Here is a 16,620-nt window from a genome sequence, read left to right on the forward strand (position 1 = left end):
GGGGTGAGAGTGGTGAGTGAGGGTGAGAGTGGTGAGTGGGGGTGAGAGTGGTGAGTGGGGGTGAGAGTGGTGAGTGGGGGTGAGTGTGTGGTGAGTGGGGGTGAGAGTGGTGAGTGGAGGTGAGTGTGTGGTGAGTGGGGGTGAGAGTGGTGAGTGAGGGGTGCGTGTGGTGAGTGAGGGGTGAGTGTGGTGAGTGGGGGTGAGAGTGGTGAGTGTGTGGTGAGTGGGGGTGTGAGTGGTGAGTGGGGGTGAGTGTGGTGAGTGGAGGTGAGAGTGGTGAGTGGGGGTGAGAGTGGTGAGTGGGGGTGAGAGTGGTGTTGAGAGTGGTGAGTGGGGGTGAGAGTGGTGGTGAGAGTGGTGAGTGGGGGTGAAAGTGGGGAGTGGGGGGTGAGAGTGGTGAGTGGGGGGTGAGTGTGGTGAGTGAGGGGTGAGAGTGGTGAATGGGGGTGAGTGTGATGAGTGTGGGTGAGAGTGGTGAGTGGGGGTGAGTGTGTGGTGAGTGGAGGTGTGTGGTGAGTGGGGGTGAGTGTGTGGTGAGTGGGGGTGCGTGTGATGAGTGGGGCTGAGTGTGTGGTGAGTGGGGGGTGTGATGAGTGGGGGTCAGCGTGGTAAGTGGGAGTGAGAGTGGTGAGTGGGGGTGACAGTGGTGAGTGGGGGGTGTGATGAGTGGGGGTGAGTGTTGTGAGTAGGGGTGAGAGTGGTGAGTGGGGGTGAGAGTGGTGAGTGAGGGGTGAGTGTGGTTAGTGGGGGTGAGAGTGGTGAGTGGGGGTGAGTGTGTGGTGAGTGGGGTTGAGAGTGGTGAGTGGGGGTGAGAGTGGTGAGTGGGGGTGAGAGTGGTGAGTGGAGGTGAGAGTGGTGAGTGGGGGTGAGTGTGGTGAGTGGGGGTGAGAGTGGTGAGTGTGGTGAGAGTGGTGAGTGGGGAGTCTGATGAGTGGGGGTGATTGTTGTGAGTGGGGGTGAGAGTGGTGAGTGGGGGTGAGAGTGGTGAGTGAGGGTGAGAGTGGTGAGTGGGGGTGAGAGTGGTGAGTGGGGGTGAGTGCGTGGTGAGTGGGGGTGAGAGTGGTGAGTGGAGGTGAGTGTGTGGTGAGTGGGGGTGAGAGTGGTGAGTGAGGGGTGCGTGTGGTGAGTGAGGGGTGAGTGTGGTTAGTGGGGGTGAGAGTGGTGAGTGGGGGTGAGTGTGTGGTGAGTCGAGGTGAGAGTGGTGAGTGGGGGTGAGAGTGGTGAGTGGGGGTGAGAGTGGTGAGTGGAGGTGAGAGTGGTGAGTGTGGGTGAGTGTGGTGAGTGGGGGTGAGAGTGGTGAGTGTGGTGAGAGTGGTGAGTGGGGGGTCTGATGAGTGGGGGTGAGTGTTGTGAGTGGGGGTGAGAGTGGTGAGTGAGGATGAGAGTGGTGAGTGGGGGTGAGAGTGGTGAGTGGGGGTGTGTGGTGAGTGGGGGTGAGAGTGTGAGTGGGGGTGAGTGTGGTTAGTGGGGGTGAGTGTTGTGAGTGGGGGTGAGAGTGGTGAGTGGGGGTGAGAGTGGTGAGTGGGGGTGAGTGTGGTGAGTGGGGGTGAGTGTGTGGTGAGTGGGGGTGAGAGTGGTGAGTGAGGGTGACAGTGGTGAGTGGGGGTGAGAGTGGTGAGTGGGGGTGAGTGTGTGGTGAGTGGGGGTGAGAGTGGGGAGTGGGGGTGAGTGTGTGATGAGTGGAGGTGAGTGGTGAGCAGGGGTGAGTGTGGTGAGTGGGGGTGAGTGTGTGATGAGTGGAGGTGAGTGGTGAGTGGGGGTGCGTGTGGTGAGTGGGGGGTGAGTGTGTGGTGAGTGGAGGTGTGTGGTGAGTGGGGGTGAGTGTGTGGTGAGTGGGGGTGCGTGTGATGAGTGGGGGTGTGTGGTGAGTGGGTGCGTGTGGTGAGTGAAGATGTGTGGTGAGTGGGGGTGCGTGTGATGAGTGGGGGTGTGTGGTGAGTGGGGGGTGTGATGAGTGGGGGTGTGATGAGTGGGGGTGAGTGTGTGGTGAGTGGGGCGTGCGTGTGGCGGTCGGGCGTGGTGCTGTTCGCTAACAGCACTTGCCGGAAGAGTCTGTTATGCCTATGCGGGGGATCTTTGTCTTGGTGTGTGCACTCGTGGCACGGGCTAGAGAAGAGATGGAGTGATGTGGTACAGGAGGACGTGGAGCTGAGTGGACTTGCCGACGACTGGTACCAGCGGTGTCAAGATCGGCCTCTGTGGAGGAGGCTCGTGATGGACGCTACTGGGCAGTTGGAGGCAGTCGCCCTCCAGCAACAACGGAGGGCGGAGGAGCGACGCACAGCAAGTTGTCACAGTAAGGGGCACAGGTGGTGCATCGGCTAGTCATCTCAGTCATCTCAGTCAGTCGACCCGTGGCACTTGGGTCTGCCCCGTGACCTCCTGCCAGCGAGCCTTCGACACTTCACGTGGCCTCAAAGTGCACCTGGCCTGGCACAGGCTCGGTTGTGACGTCACCGCGACTTAAGTGGCGAATGGCGGCTGTTGTTGTATAGATGTGCATGTTAGGACATGTAGAAATACACACGTGACTTGCCGATGTAATACTGTATATAATTATACCTGAGTGTCCCGTGACCTCTCCACCACAACACCTGCGTGTCCCGTGACCTCTCCACCACAACACCTGCGTGTCCCGTGACCTCTACATCACAACACCTGGGAGTCCCGTGACCTCTCCACCACAACACCTGGGTGTCCCGTGACCTCACCACCACAACACCTGGGTGTCCCGTGACCTCTCCACCACAACACCTGCGTGTCCCGTGACCTCACCACCACAACACCTGGGTGTCCCGTGACCTCTCCACCACAACACCTGCGTGTCCCGTGACCCCTCCATCACAACACCTGGGTGTCCCGTGACCTCTCCACCGCAACACCTGGGTGTCCCGTGACCTCTCCACCACAACACCTGGGTGTCCCGTGACCTCTCCACCACAACACCTGGGTGTCCCGTGACCTCTCCACCACAACACCTGGGTGTCCCGTGACCTCTCCATCACAACACCTGGGTGTCCCGTGACCTCTCCACCACAACACCTGGGTGTCCCGTGACCTCTCCATCACAACACCTGGGTGTCCCGTGACCTCTCCATCACAACACCTGGGTGTCCCGTGACCTCTCCATCACAACACCTGGGTGTCCCGTGACCTCTCCACCACAACACCTGCGTGTCCCGTGACCTCTCCATTACAACACCTGGGTGTCCCGTGACCTCTCCACCACCACACCTGGGTGTCCCGTGACCTCTCCACCACAACACCTGTGTCCCGTGACCTCTCCACCACAACACCTGCGTGTCCCGTGACCTCTCCACCACAACACCTGGGTGTCCCGTGACCTCTCCACCACAACATCTGGGTGTCCCGTGACCTCTCCACCACAACACCTGCGTGTCCCGTGACCTCTCCACCACAACACCTGGGTGTCCCGTGACCTCTCCACCACAACACCTGGGTGTCCCGTGACCCCTCCATCACAACACCTGGGTGTCCCGTGACCTCTCCACCACAACACCTGGGTGTCCCGTGACCCCTCCATCACAACACCTGGGTGTCCCGTGACCTCTCCACCACAACACCTGGGTGTCCCGTGACCTCTCCACCACAACACCTGCGTGTCCCGTGACCTCTCCATCACAACACCTGGGTGTCCCGTGACCTCTCCATCACACCACCTGGGTGTCCCGTGACCTCTCCATCACAACACCTGGGTGTCCCGTGACCTCTCCATCACAACACCTGGGTGTCCCCGTGACCCTGTCACACCACCTGGAGTCGTCATCACGGTTTCATCAATGCACCTTGTCACACGCGAGCGTCACAGCGGGCCAGCCAGCCGATCCAATGTCAGCTTCCTCCGCAGCACCCGAAGTCGGTCCCAGTTCTGAAGCGGCAACCAGAGGCTGATTGCGTGGATGGATGTCTCAGCTGGGAAAACTGATCAGGTTGCTCTTGGGTGGGGGCAGGATTGTATATCGTGGATATGTGCTTAGCCCACCGTTTAAGTGCCACAGTGGCGAGATGTTAACTACCTCGCCTGGTAGGTTGTGGGTTCGATCCCGACCCTGACGCCTGCTGTATATTTGAAGTTTGCCGTGTCTCTCTCCCCGTGGTCGCGTGTATTTTCTTCCGGGTCCTCCGGTTTCCCCCTCCACGTTGAGAATCAACATCCACGCGTTTAGAGTATTTGGCCACTGCTATAAATTTCCACGTGACGATGATAAGCCCACTTCATTGAGCTTTCATTTGCGATGGCCAGGTTGCTTCCGAAAAAAGAGCTATACAGCTCAGTGGGCCTGACCTGGCAAATAAAATGGATGAGTTTAGTCTCTGGGCCTCGATGTGTCTCTGTGTCTCTACGCAGTGTCGACGAGTTTAAAAGTAATTGACAGCCATTTCTTTCCACGTGATGATAAACCACTTCGTTGAGCTATCGTTTGTGGTTGCCAGGTCGCTTCTGAAAAATAAGCTAATAGCTCAGTGTTGAAAGACAGCCCATTGCATTTAGTCATACCCCGATTTGCGTTTCTCCGCCCTTTTAAGTAATTTCGCAAACACGTTGTTGCTTTACAGATACCGCGACTCCGATTTGCACCTCAACCTGCGCACTTGTATCTTTGCACTCCTACAGTGTTTTTGTATCGTTTGTTGTTGCAACGTTCCGACCCCGTGCCCCCTGCCGAACATCTGTGAAATAGCGCTTTATAATAGCTCGTCGGATTCATCCAGTAGATTATTATTACGTCGCCGGCAGCAACGTCCGACCTTTCTCGTTACCCGTCGCATCTCAGAATTAATCGCCCTCGCCTACCTAAACCACTTCGATTTGACACCGTTTCGATATACCCGTCGTCGCGTGCCAAACGCCATCCCGCCTATGCAAACCGGTGTAATTACTGTGCGCGTACGAAGCCACCAAACGAGCACAACTACAAGTACAAACGTTTTATTACTTGTTGCGGACGTTGCCGACGAAAAAGAAACACGCGGGCACCTGCGTCGTTGGGGACTGCCAGAGAGCGTGTCCCAGGCAGCCGCCTTCCTTCCACGAGCCTCGCCGAATACACACGAAGCACAAATCCAGTTCGAATGCACCGCGCGCACACGCGCGCGCAGACCACACCACCACCACCACCACCCCCCTACCCCGCCACCGCTTGCTACGAGAAAGTGATCTAATCATGTGCAAGCGGCGGCGACTTTCCGCGGGTTTTCCGCAGCACTCTTATGGAACGAGGACCAGCAGTGAAACTTTATTGATGGCCACCTGTGTCCACGACCAGGCGAGTAAACTGACCAGCGGCCGCTGCCCTTTGCATGCGGACGGAGGGATGTGTTGGCTGGTATGTGGCCGCGGAACAGGACAAACACCAAATCCTGGGAAAAGGAAAGTTCGTGGGTTATTCCCAAACCGTGATAAAAAAAAAAAATCTCCGGAACGCGTAAAAGCGTGACTTCCCGGTCGAGGTGTCGGCATTCCGCAATTCTGAATAGGATTCCCACCGCCCACCCCCCCCCCCCCCCCCCGTTCCAAACGAGCGGGTTTTGTTTGGAACAAAATGTAGATCCGATATAACGTTCTTCCTGACGAAACTGAGTCGGTAATCGTCGTGACCACTACGGCACCTGTTCTGACGGAACAGGATGGTGTGAACAGCCCAGTGTGAACAGGCCTAAGCTACAGGGGACCAATCTATGCTGGGGTCACCGGCACTGTGGTCAGCTCAGCCCATCATCCCCTCCAGAGTGGATAAAATACGTAGGGGACTACATCAGGAAGTCAGCAGGCATTCAATGTTCTACGGATAACCTGGCCCCAGGCATAAAAAAATGCGGGATTCCCACCATTGGCTCAGGACCGACAATGGTTACGCGGGCAGCCGCATTTCTTGTATGAACCGGGAGCCGCTTTGTCAAGCGTCCGCCCGCGTCCACACACGGACCAGAGCGGTGAAGTATGGTCAAACAACCGACGCTGCGTGGGGGAGGGAGGCCTGATAAACGCGTGCGTTTACGTCCTCGACTAACGAGCGCTGGACGGGTCTATTGGGTGTTATGTAACCGTGGGCGACATGCAACGGACGTGTCCATTTTCACGTGGGGCGGAGGTGGGGGGGTGAAGGTAAGGCTAACTATTAATTATTTTTTATTTTACCAGGCAAGTCCCCACTGAGCTACGTTGCTCTTTTTCAGAAGCAACCTGGGACACGGACAATAGCTCAAGTGGCTTATCGTCGTCGCGTGGAAATTTATAGCAGTAGCCGACATCCTCAATTCAAGGGAGTGAAAGGACACGCAAACTCCAAACATACAGCAGGCATCAGGTTCGGGATCGAACCCACGACCTCCTGTATACCAGGCGAGGCAGTTAACATCTCGGCTCCCCCGTGGATGCTCCCAGTAGTATATCTACACCCTTATTAACTCCACTCAACACGCCCACCCCACCGCCAACTGTTTATGCCGGTTATCCGGTCGACGTTTAGTCTACGCGTTATTTTTTTTGTTCTCCTCCGTGGATTGCCGACAGCGATCGCCTCGTGCGCCCAAGGGGGGGGGGGGGGGAAACGGTCACACGCCAAAGACAGCGGGGGGGGGAGAGAACACAAAGCGAGCGGGGGGACCCCCCGCCCCCCCCCCCCCCACAAAAAAATCTTAACACGAGGACGCTGCTTTTTTAAATGCACGGAACATGACGTTATATTTTTATCGTGTACTTTTTTTATTTTTGTTTTTACACAAGCTGTGTCGAGTCTGGTTTGAGTGTAAAAGAGGGGGGAGGAAGGGGGGTGGTTTAATAACCCGAAGTGAACTCCGGTCTCGATTAAACTCTGAACCTGACTTTCAATCTGCAACTCTGACCTCCGTGGAGGGGTAAACCTGCGACAAAGCAGGAACAAACTTAAACTTTAAAACGATAAAGTTTTGTTCTTATTTTACCAGGTAAGGCCCCACTGAGCTGCGTAGCTCGTTTTTTTTTTTATCAGAAGCGACCTGGCTATCACAAATGTGATAGCTCAACACGAAGTTGCTCATCGTCGGGTGGAAATTTGTACGAGTTGCCAAATATAACAAAAAAAACACGCGATTCTGATTCTAAACGTGGTGGGGGAAAAGAACAGAGGACCCGGAGAAAAATCCACGCGGCCACGGGGTGAACATGCAAACTCCAAATATACAGCAGGCGTCAGGGTCGGGATCTAACCCACGACCTCCTGTATACCAAGCGAGGTAGTCAGCATGTCGCCACCGTGGCACTCTTTAGCCATAACTCTAAACCCGGGCACCGCACGGTAAGAGAGCCAGACTAGGTATTGCCCTTACCACGAGTCTTACCAGGTGGCAACCACCACCCCCCCCCCCGCCCCCAGTCATCCTTCACACCCAAAACGCCACCCCAAATCCTAGTTCGCCCCTTAAATCGCAGCAATGCTATAACTCCCCCCACCCCTCCCCCCAGAATCGTCAGGTTAGAGTCACCGTGTGATTGCGAGCAGGGGGCGAGACGGCCCCGAAACCTACCATAACCCTCAGCCAGTTCATCCTCCGAGCCAGTGGTTCTTAACCGGAGGGTGCGAGATGCCCTTTCTCGGGGAGCGCGGGACATGGCCAGATTTCTTCATTGTTAGAAGGTAAATCGTCGAAATCACAAATTAAGCACGGGCACGTAAATTACGACTTACTTTGTTTCATCAAACCTTTGGATTTATTTGCATTATAATTTTAGTTTCAACGGTTGAGAACCAAAGGGGTGCAAAGGCTGCAGTGAATGTTAAGAATCACTGCTCTAAGCTGAGGAAGGGGGTAAAAAAACTCGAGGATTAGAACCCTTGGGTGTTGCTCGTGGTCTTGTGCAGCAGGGCTGCAAGCAACCCCTAAAAACCATTTTTTATGCAGCAACTGAGACATGTCTCCTTGCTCTGACCCCCCCCCCCTCCGCCCTAACCGAAGTTATACTTTGATTGAAGGAGGTGCTATAGCCCCACACACTCTTAAAACCAGTTTAGTCTGAATGACGTGAAAGCTGCGATCCAAATTCAGAAGATTTCAGGAGAGTGAGTGGAGCCTCTTTTGGTCACCCACCTTAATATCCTCCCTTCTCTCCCCACCTCTCCCCCTCTCGCACTCCCTCCCTCTCCTCTCCCCTACTCCCTAACGCCTCTCTCCTCCCTCTTCCCTGCTAACCCGTACTCGTTCTCTCCTCCCCACTCCAATCCTCTCTCCGTCTCTCCCTCCCTCCTTCCCTCCCACTCCGCTTTCTCTCTCTCTCTCTCCGCGCCCCTCACCCGCCGCCTCGTCTCCACCCCTCAGCTGTCGTAGTTGGGGTTCTTGCGCAGGATGACGAAGCCCTCCACGATGGGCGTGACGGGCAGGTACTCCTCGGTGGCGAGCTCCGCGCGCTCCCCGTGCGCCAGCAGCACGGGCGTCGTGTGCGTCTGGAAGCCCGTGATGGTCTTGGGCTTGCCCGCCTGGCCCACGACGTCCACCGCCTGGCCCACGCGCACCGCCACGGGCAGCGGGCGCAGCTCCTCATCGAACGTCACCAGCATGCGCGGCTGCATGGCCGACACGAGCGCGTACAGCACGTAGTGCGAGCGGCCCAGGATGACCGTGCGCAGTCCAGGAAGGACACGAGCACCGCCAGCAGGCCCGCCAGCGCCACCTGCGACAGCAGCTGCCGGTCGCTGTGGTAGGGCGACAGCGACAGAGTGCCCTTGCCCAGGTGCGTGAGGCCTTGCGCCAGGCGCACCATGAACAGGTTGTTGGGGTCCTTGGCGTGGTACTGCGCCTGCTGGCGCAGCATGGCGGCGAGCCGCGCGTTGTTGGTGCCGCTGCCCACGATGCCCATGGCGAATATGGCGTTGTGCGCCACCTCGGCGTCCGAGTCGTGCGAGAACTTGCTGAGCGTGTCGAGCAGGCCGAGGCGCGGGTTGGACACCGAGAGGAGCGCGAGCGCCAGCGGCACGGCGCGCCGCACGTGCGCCTCGCCGTAGCGCAGCAGGTGGCCGAAGGTGCGCAGCGCCATCTCGCCGCCGATCTCCTCGCCCATGGAGATGAGGGCGATGCCCAGCACGGCCGCGCCCTGGTGGGCGCCGGCGTCGGCCCCCGAGCCGCCCCCCGCCGCGTCCTTCTTCTTGTCCTTCTTGTCGGCGCCCTCGTCCGACAAGTCCTTCTTGCCCTCGTAGTGCTCGCTGCACACGTGCAGCAGCTGCTGCACCTTGAGCACGTTGCCCGAGCCCGCGTAGGCGCACACGTCCACCAGCACGTTGGCGAAGCTGCGGAAGGGCTCCGGCACCACCTCGAGCGCCGCCAGGATGGTCTCGACGGCCTCGCCGCGCCCCAGGTAGGTGAGCGCCAGTCCCAGCGCCAGCCACTTGGCGTAGGTCTCGCGCAGCTCCGCCTCCGACTTCTCCATGAGCGCCTGCAGCACGGCCGAGGTGACGTCGCCGTTGCACGAGCCCACGGCGATCATGCCGCAGGCGAGCGCCGCCACGCCCACCGCCTCCATGCTCGCCTTGCCGTCGGCGAGCGCCGGCAGGAGCAGCGCGAGCACGTCCTCGCGGTTCGAGCCCGCGTATGCCAGGCCCAGGCCGAAGACGGCGCCAACGCGCGTCGTGTTGCTCGCGTGCAGCACGTAGTCGGAGAGCAGCGCCAGCGCCGGGTCGCACTCGTTGCGCACGCCCGAGTTGACGATGCCGCACGCCAGCAGCGCGCCCGCCTTGATGTACTCCTCCGTGGAGTACAGGTACTTGTCGATCTGCGTCAGGCCCCCGTCGACGTCCCAAAGCAGCACGAGGCCCAGCGAGGCTGTGGCGCTCAGCATGCCGTGCTCCTTGTTCTTGTACAGCCACTTGTTGCCCTCCTCCGTCAGCAGCTTGTCCTGCCCGAAGGCGGCGTTCACGAAGCCGTTGACAAACGACGACGCCAGGTTCATGCGCGCCGAGTCCACTTGCGAGCCGCTGGGGCCGAAGCGGTTGTTCTCGAGGTGGGTCTTGTAGATGTCCTCGGGCACCTTGGGCTCCATGATGTCAAGCTCGCGCGCCAGCGACAGGAAGTTGGAGTTGAGCTGCACGTTGGACATGATCTCGGTGAGGTCCTCGAACTCCTCGAGCTCCTCGCTGAGCTCGAGGAAGACGCCGTGGCGGCCCAGCACGAAGGCCATCTGCTTCTGCACGGTGACGTCGCGGCACGACGAGAAGACGTCGGCGATCAGGTCGGCGTCGTTGAGCTGCAGCGCGAGGCGCAGCGCCTCGGGGTGGCGCCCGAACTGGCGCAGCGTGGCGAGGGCGCAGCGGAGCAGGGCGCCGCTCTCGGGCTCGGGCACGTAGCTCACGCACGACGTCAGGTAGAGGCACACCTTGGTGAAGGTCGACTCGTCGACGTGCGCCGACAGCAGGTCCAGGCGCTCGATCTCCATGAGGAGGTCGCACGCCTCGGGCTCCGCGTTGTGCGCCATGTCGTACGGGACGATCTCCTCCACCAGCTTCAGCAGCGCCGCGCGCCCGCCCCCAGCTGCCGCCACGCCTTCGGATTCGCCGCCGCCGCCGTCTTCCTCGGTCGCGTCCTGCCAGGCCTTGGCCACTTCGCCGGCGAGGTGGCGCACGTACTCGTGGCCCCACGACGCCAGCGGCTCCTGCGAGCCGCGCAGGCGGTAGCGCAGGCAGTCGCGCTCGGCGCTCACCGTCATGGCGAGCACCGAGACGATGTCGGCGCAGAACCGGCGTTCCTCGCCGGGCGGCGTGGCCTCCCAGGCGGCGCAGAGGGCGGCGTAGTGCGGCCGCAGGAACTTGAGCGGCTTGGGCACGGACGTCATGGAGGTGGTGGAGCTGCGGATCTGACGGCGCAGCTCCTCCAGGGCGGCGCGCTGCAGGGCGGGGGCCTCCGTCTCGGAGAGGCGCTCCACCAGCAGCGACAGCTCCTCCTGCAGCTGCTTGTCTTCGTCAGACAGGTCCTGATGATGATGATGACGACGACGATGTTGGGGGGGGTAAGGGACGCAGGGGGTGAGGGCGCGGCGGCGGGGGGAGGAAGAGGTGATTAACCAAGGGAGCAACCGAAAAAAAACGAACCGCACAGTATATAAGCAGAAGTCTGTCTCTCCATGTCAAAATAAAGTAATGTTTCTTATTAAGTATGTATATGTAAAATTCTTCAATTATCTGTGAACGATTAATCCAGGCAGCGGTTTAATTATTGGCTGCTCCTTCGAAACTGGCAAAAAAAGGTATCCCATCGACATAACTGCTCGGCCCGAGCTATAAATACCCTGACACTTGCATTGCCTCTGTACTGTTCGCCGTTTGGCGTTCTCTGGTCTAACACTGGTGAGACAAGGCCATAAAGGAGACTGTCCCTGGTGTAAGCCAATCGTATATTATCAGAGCATGTTTTGTTTGCATGTTCACCGCAAGTACTGCGTGTGGTTAACGCAGACTTGATACCTTGCAAAAGGTTAATTTTTTGGTGTTTGAACATCTTAACACCTGTTTTATTGACAGCAAAGGGTAAAACCAATTCCTCATTCCATCATACGGTATACTGTTATCATATAAATGTTAATGTTCTCATTATCACAGTAAGCCACGGTCACTCCACTGCTGGATGAAGGCCTCAACCCACCCCCAAGATATCTCTCACGATCCTGTGATGTAACAACCCACCCCAGCACTTGCACGCGGTACTTATTTCATTGTGCCCTCTCTCGGACGCGTTCCATTCGTCAGCCCCGCTACTCCCTTAGAATTCCTGACCACTGCAATTCACTTTTCTCAGTCCGTGTTAGCCGCTGAGGGTCGTGTTGCTCTCTATGCCCCCCGTGCCATTCCCCGTTCTGCTGTGATGTGCACCGATGCCCACTTTAATGAGGGGGGCGATATTGGCACGTAAAATAAAGACGGAACGGATCCCTTGTCACGCCGTGTCCTGCCAAAGCCCACGAAACCTGTAGCAGTTTCAGCGGTGTCATTAACCTACCCACGTGTTAAATACGAATTGCCACGTTTAATATAATTAGACCAACGAGCGAATCGTGGTCAAAGCTGTCAAATAACCGTGTCAGAGTACATGCGAAGTCACAGGCAAACAGGGTGCAAGAATTGCACGTAACAAAGACAAAGACCCCCCCACCCCGCATAGCCTTAACAGACTGCTGGGGCAAGTGCTGTTAGCGAGAAGCAGCGCCTATGAAGGCCGGAGCGCCACGCGAGGGAGTGGGTGGCCAGCACCACGCCCGGCCGCCTTTGTCACCCCAGTGGCGATGCTTTTTACACACTGCACCAGGTACTCATTTGAGGCCGAGTCAACCTAGGGTGAGGCCCAGGACCGGTTCAGATAATCGTCACTGCTGTTGGCCGTGAGCGAAAATCGAACTCGGGTCGCCGGGTTTGCAGCGCGAACCGCTACACTACCGCTCCCCACTACACACGCACACGACATGCCAAATGTATTAAAACACTTGCACGTAACAAGCGCAGTTTATTATTTCGTGTTTGTTAGTTATAGAGAGCGATCGAGCTTGAGTGAGAGGGCGCGAGAAGACTGAGAGAGCGTGAGAGAGAGCGTGAGAGCGAGCGAGTGAGAGAGCGTAAGGGTGAGCGCGTGAGAGTGAGAGTGTGAGAGAGTGAGTGACAGTAAGAGAGAGAGCGTTACAATGAGTGAGAGAGTGTGAGTGCGTGAGAGAGTGACAGTGAGAGCGTTACAGTGAGTGAGAGTGTGTGAGAGAGTGAGTGACGGTGAGAGAGCGTGACAGTGAGTGAGAGTGTGAGAGAGTGAGTGACAGTGAGAGTGCGTGAGTGAAAGTGCGTAAGTGAGAGTGCGTGAGAGAGCGTGAGAGTGTGTGAGAGAGAGCGTGACAGTGAGAGAGAGTTAGAGAGGGCGTTAGAGAGAGAGCGTGAGAGAGCGTGACAGTGAGAGAGAGTGAGAGCATGAGAGTGCGTGAGAAGTGAGTGCGTGACAGCGTGAGAGTGCGTGAGAGCGTGCGTGAGAGAGTGCGTGAGACAGAGTGAGAGTGCGTGAGAGAGAGCGTGAGTGCGTGAGAGAGAGCGTGACAGTGCGTGACAGTGAGACAGAGTGAGAGCGAGAGAGCGAGCGAGAGAGCATCCCCAGCCATCTCTCCCCAACTATTCGTTGCAAGACTGTAACGTCATGGCACTGTACGCACTGTACGCCCCGATCAACCGCAGGGTGCGATCGCCGCACGAGGCGAAACAACGCGGCCAAGGACGACGTTCGCGGCGTCCAGGCGCGAAACCACGCATCGACTAGTTATCGGGGACCGTAGCAGGGTCACCGCTACGACCGCCGCCGCCTTCGCCGCCTTCACCGCGACGGAGAGTGAATGACGCGCGGGAGAGGCGAGCCGAATGGCGGCGCGGGCGCGAGGGCCGGACCTGATTCTCGTCGGGCGCCTTCTCCTTGCGATTCTTCTCGTCCTCCGCCTTCTTTGGCGCCGGCTCCTTCTTCTTCACCTCAGACATGACGGTTCGCGGTTGGCGCTGACGGCGGCGACGACGACGACGACTTGAGAGGGCTGACTTGTTGGGGTTGACTTCACCCGAGCGGTGACGGGAGGGGAGGAGGAGGAGGAGGAGGCGGCGTCTCGACTCCCGAGCTCCGATAATGACGAAGCGCTTTCGGCAGCCTCCCACCTCGCTCTGTCCGCGGCGCCGATTGGACGGGAAGTTGGCGGGAGCGCACGCGCTTCCACAGCAAGGCGCGCGCCCATTGGTCGGTGACTTGCCATCCCCCGCTCACACCCCCCCCCCCACACCATTCGCCTCCCTCCCCCTCAAGCCCGCCCCCTCACCAGCCCCCCCCCTGACACCCCTCTCCCTCACTCCCCCTCACAAATCCAGCCTCAACCCCCCTCACAACTCCTCAACTCCCCCCCTCCCTCCCACCTCACCTCACCCCCTCACCACCCCCCTTCACACCCTCCCACTCACCTCCTCACACCCCCCCCCCTCAGCTATCCCCCTCAACTCCCCCCCCCCCCCCCACTTCCCCCTCACACCCCCTCCTCAACCTCCCCCCGTCACCTTTCCCCCTCAGACCCCCTCTCGCCTCCCCCCTCACCACTCCTCACCCCCCCTCACCTCCCCCCTTCATCGTCCCCCTCACCACCCCCTCACACTCCCCACCTCACCTCTCCCCCTCAAACCCCCCTCACCACCCCCTCACACACCCCCCTCACACAACCCCCCTCACCACCCCCTCACACAACCCCCTCACACAACCCCCTCACCTCACCCCCCTCACACAACCCCCTCACACAACCCCCCTCACCACCCCCTCACACAACCCCCTCACACAACCCCCTCACACAACCCCCTGACCACCCCCTCACACAACCCCCTCACACAACCCCCCTCACCACCCCCTCACACAACCCCCCTCACACAACCCCCCTCACACAACCCCCTCACCCCCCTCACACAACCCCCCTCACACAACCCCCCTCACACAACCCCCCTCACCACCCCCTCACACAACCCCCTCACCACCCCCTCACACAACCCCCCTCACCTCACCCCCTCACACAACCCCCTCACCACCCCCTCACACAACCCCCTCACCACCCCCTCACACAACCCCCCTCACACAACCCCCCTCACACAACCCCCCTCACCACCCCCTCACACAACCCCCTCACCACCCCCTCACACAACCCCCCTCACCTCACCCCCTCACACAACCCCCTCACCACCCCCTCACACAACCCCCCTCACACAACCCCCTCACCACCCCCTCACACAACCCCCTCACCACCCCCTCACACAACCCCCCTCACCTCACCCCCTCACACAACCCCCTCACCACCCCCTCACACAACCCCCCTCACACAACCCCCTCACCACCCCCTCACACAACCCCCCTCACACAACCCCCCTCACACAACCCCCCTCACCACCCCCTCACACAACCCCCTCACCTCACCCCCTCACACAACCCCCCTCACACAACCCCCCTCACACAACCCCCCTCACCACCCCCTCACACAACCCCCTCACCTCACCCCCTCACACAACCCCCCTCACCACCCCCTCACACAACCCCCCTCACACAACCCCCCTCACACAACCCCCTCACACAACCCCCCTCACACAACCCCCCTCACACAACCCCCTCACCCCCCTCACACAACCCCCCTCACACAACCCCCTCACCTCACCCCTCACCACCCCCTCACACAACCCCCTCACACAACCCCCCTCACCACCCCCTCACACAACCCCCCTCACACAACCCCCCTCACACAACCCCCTCACCCCCCTCACACAACCCCCTCACCACCCCCTCACACAACCCCCTCACCACCCCCTCACACAACCCCCTCACCTCACCCCTCACACAACCCCCCTCACCACCCCCTCACACAACCCCCCTCACACAACCCCCCTCACACAACCCCCCTCACACAACCCCCCTCACCACCCCCTCACACAACCCCCCTCACACAACCCCCCTCACACAACCCCCTCACACAACCCCCCTCACACAACCCCCCTCACACAACCCCCTCACCTCACCCCTCACCACCCCCTCACACAACCCCCTCACACAACCCCCTCACACAACCCCCCTCACACAACCCCCCTCACACAACCCCCTCACCTCACCCCTCACAACCCCCTCACACAACCCCCCTCACACAACCCCCCTCACACAACCCCCCTCACACAACCCCCCTCACACAACCCCCCTCACACAACCCCCTCACCTCACCCCCCTCACCTCTCCCCCTCACACCCCCTCCTCCAGCTCCGCCCCCCGCCACGCCCCTTTCCCAAAGTCTTTGCACGAGGCCAGCGTCAACCCTCGTCTCTGATTGGCTAACGAGATGATGATCGTCATCCTCGTGAATATTAACTTCTGTATTTAGACCGGAGGGAGGAATCCGATGAACTATAAAGCTCTTTTTCACGCACATGTCCAAGTAGGGACAGAGGGTCAACAAATTACAAAAAAAACAATAGAAGAAGAAAAAAACCGGAGGGCAAAATAACTCTACGGAGTGGCGTATCATCGTCACGTGGAAATGCAAAGGGGCCGTCCATAAATGACGTCACGCGATTTTGGACGATTTTTTACCCCCCCCCCCTCGTCACACGGCGTCACAAAAAGTCAGACCCCCCCTCAAATATGACGTCACAAAGCTCTGCCCACCCCCACAAAAGCGTATTTCCGTTTTGAAAATAAAACATGCTTCAAATCGCTTTAAACCAGGGGTCTCAAACTCAACTTACCTGGGGGCCGCTGGAGGTAGAGTCTGGGTGAGGCTGGGCCGCATCCAGTATTCCAAAAAAAAAGTACAACTGATCCAATCTTCTCAATCTTTTTTAATAACAGTTCAGAACATGAACGGTTTTTCAGAACATAGGCATCTCTTACCTACTCCTTGCTGCCAGAGACCTGACAGCGCTTCCTCTTCTTACACAGCTTGAGCCACATTTGGCTTGAGGGAGGAAGCAATTGAGACCCTCAGTATGGCTTGAAGATGCTCATCAGTAAGTTTGGACCTGTACTTTGACTTATTAAAGTTCATCGTGCAGAAGAGCTTTTCACACAGATACGTGCTCCCATAAAGGCACATGGTCCGCTTGAACATCCTGGAAA

At 58.8% G+C, this 16,620-nt stretch overlaps 1 protein-coding gene across 1 annotated transcript; it reads right to left on the reverse strand.

Moving 5' to 3' along the window:
• Positions 1-4,935: 4,935 nt before the first annotated feature.
• On the reverse strand, positions 4,936-13,678 carry PSMD2 (proteasome 26S subunit ubiquitin receptor, non-ATPase 2). Its single transcript, XM_032953981.2, is given in 3 exon segments — positions 4,936-8,623; positions 8,626-10,957; positions 13,395-13,678. Coding segments are annotated over 3 exon segments (2,730 nt in total). The 5' UTR covers positions 13,482-13,678; the 3' UTR covers positions 4,936-8,312.
• Positions 13,679-16,620: the final 2,942 nt, after the last annotated feature.

This window comes from Petromyzon marinus, chromosome 1, assembly GCF_048934315.1.
Source record: "Petromyzon marinus isolate PM22_M1 ecotype Great Lakes invasive population chromosome 1, UKy_Petmar_22M1.pri1.0, whole genome shotgun sequence".
Classification (NCBI taxonomy): Eukaryota; Metazoa; Chordata; class Hyperoartia; order Petromyzontiformes; family Petromyzontidae; genus Petromyzon; species Petromyzon marinus.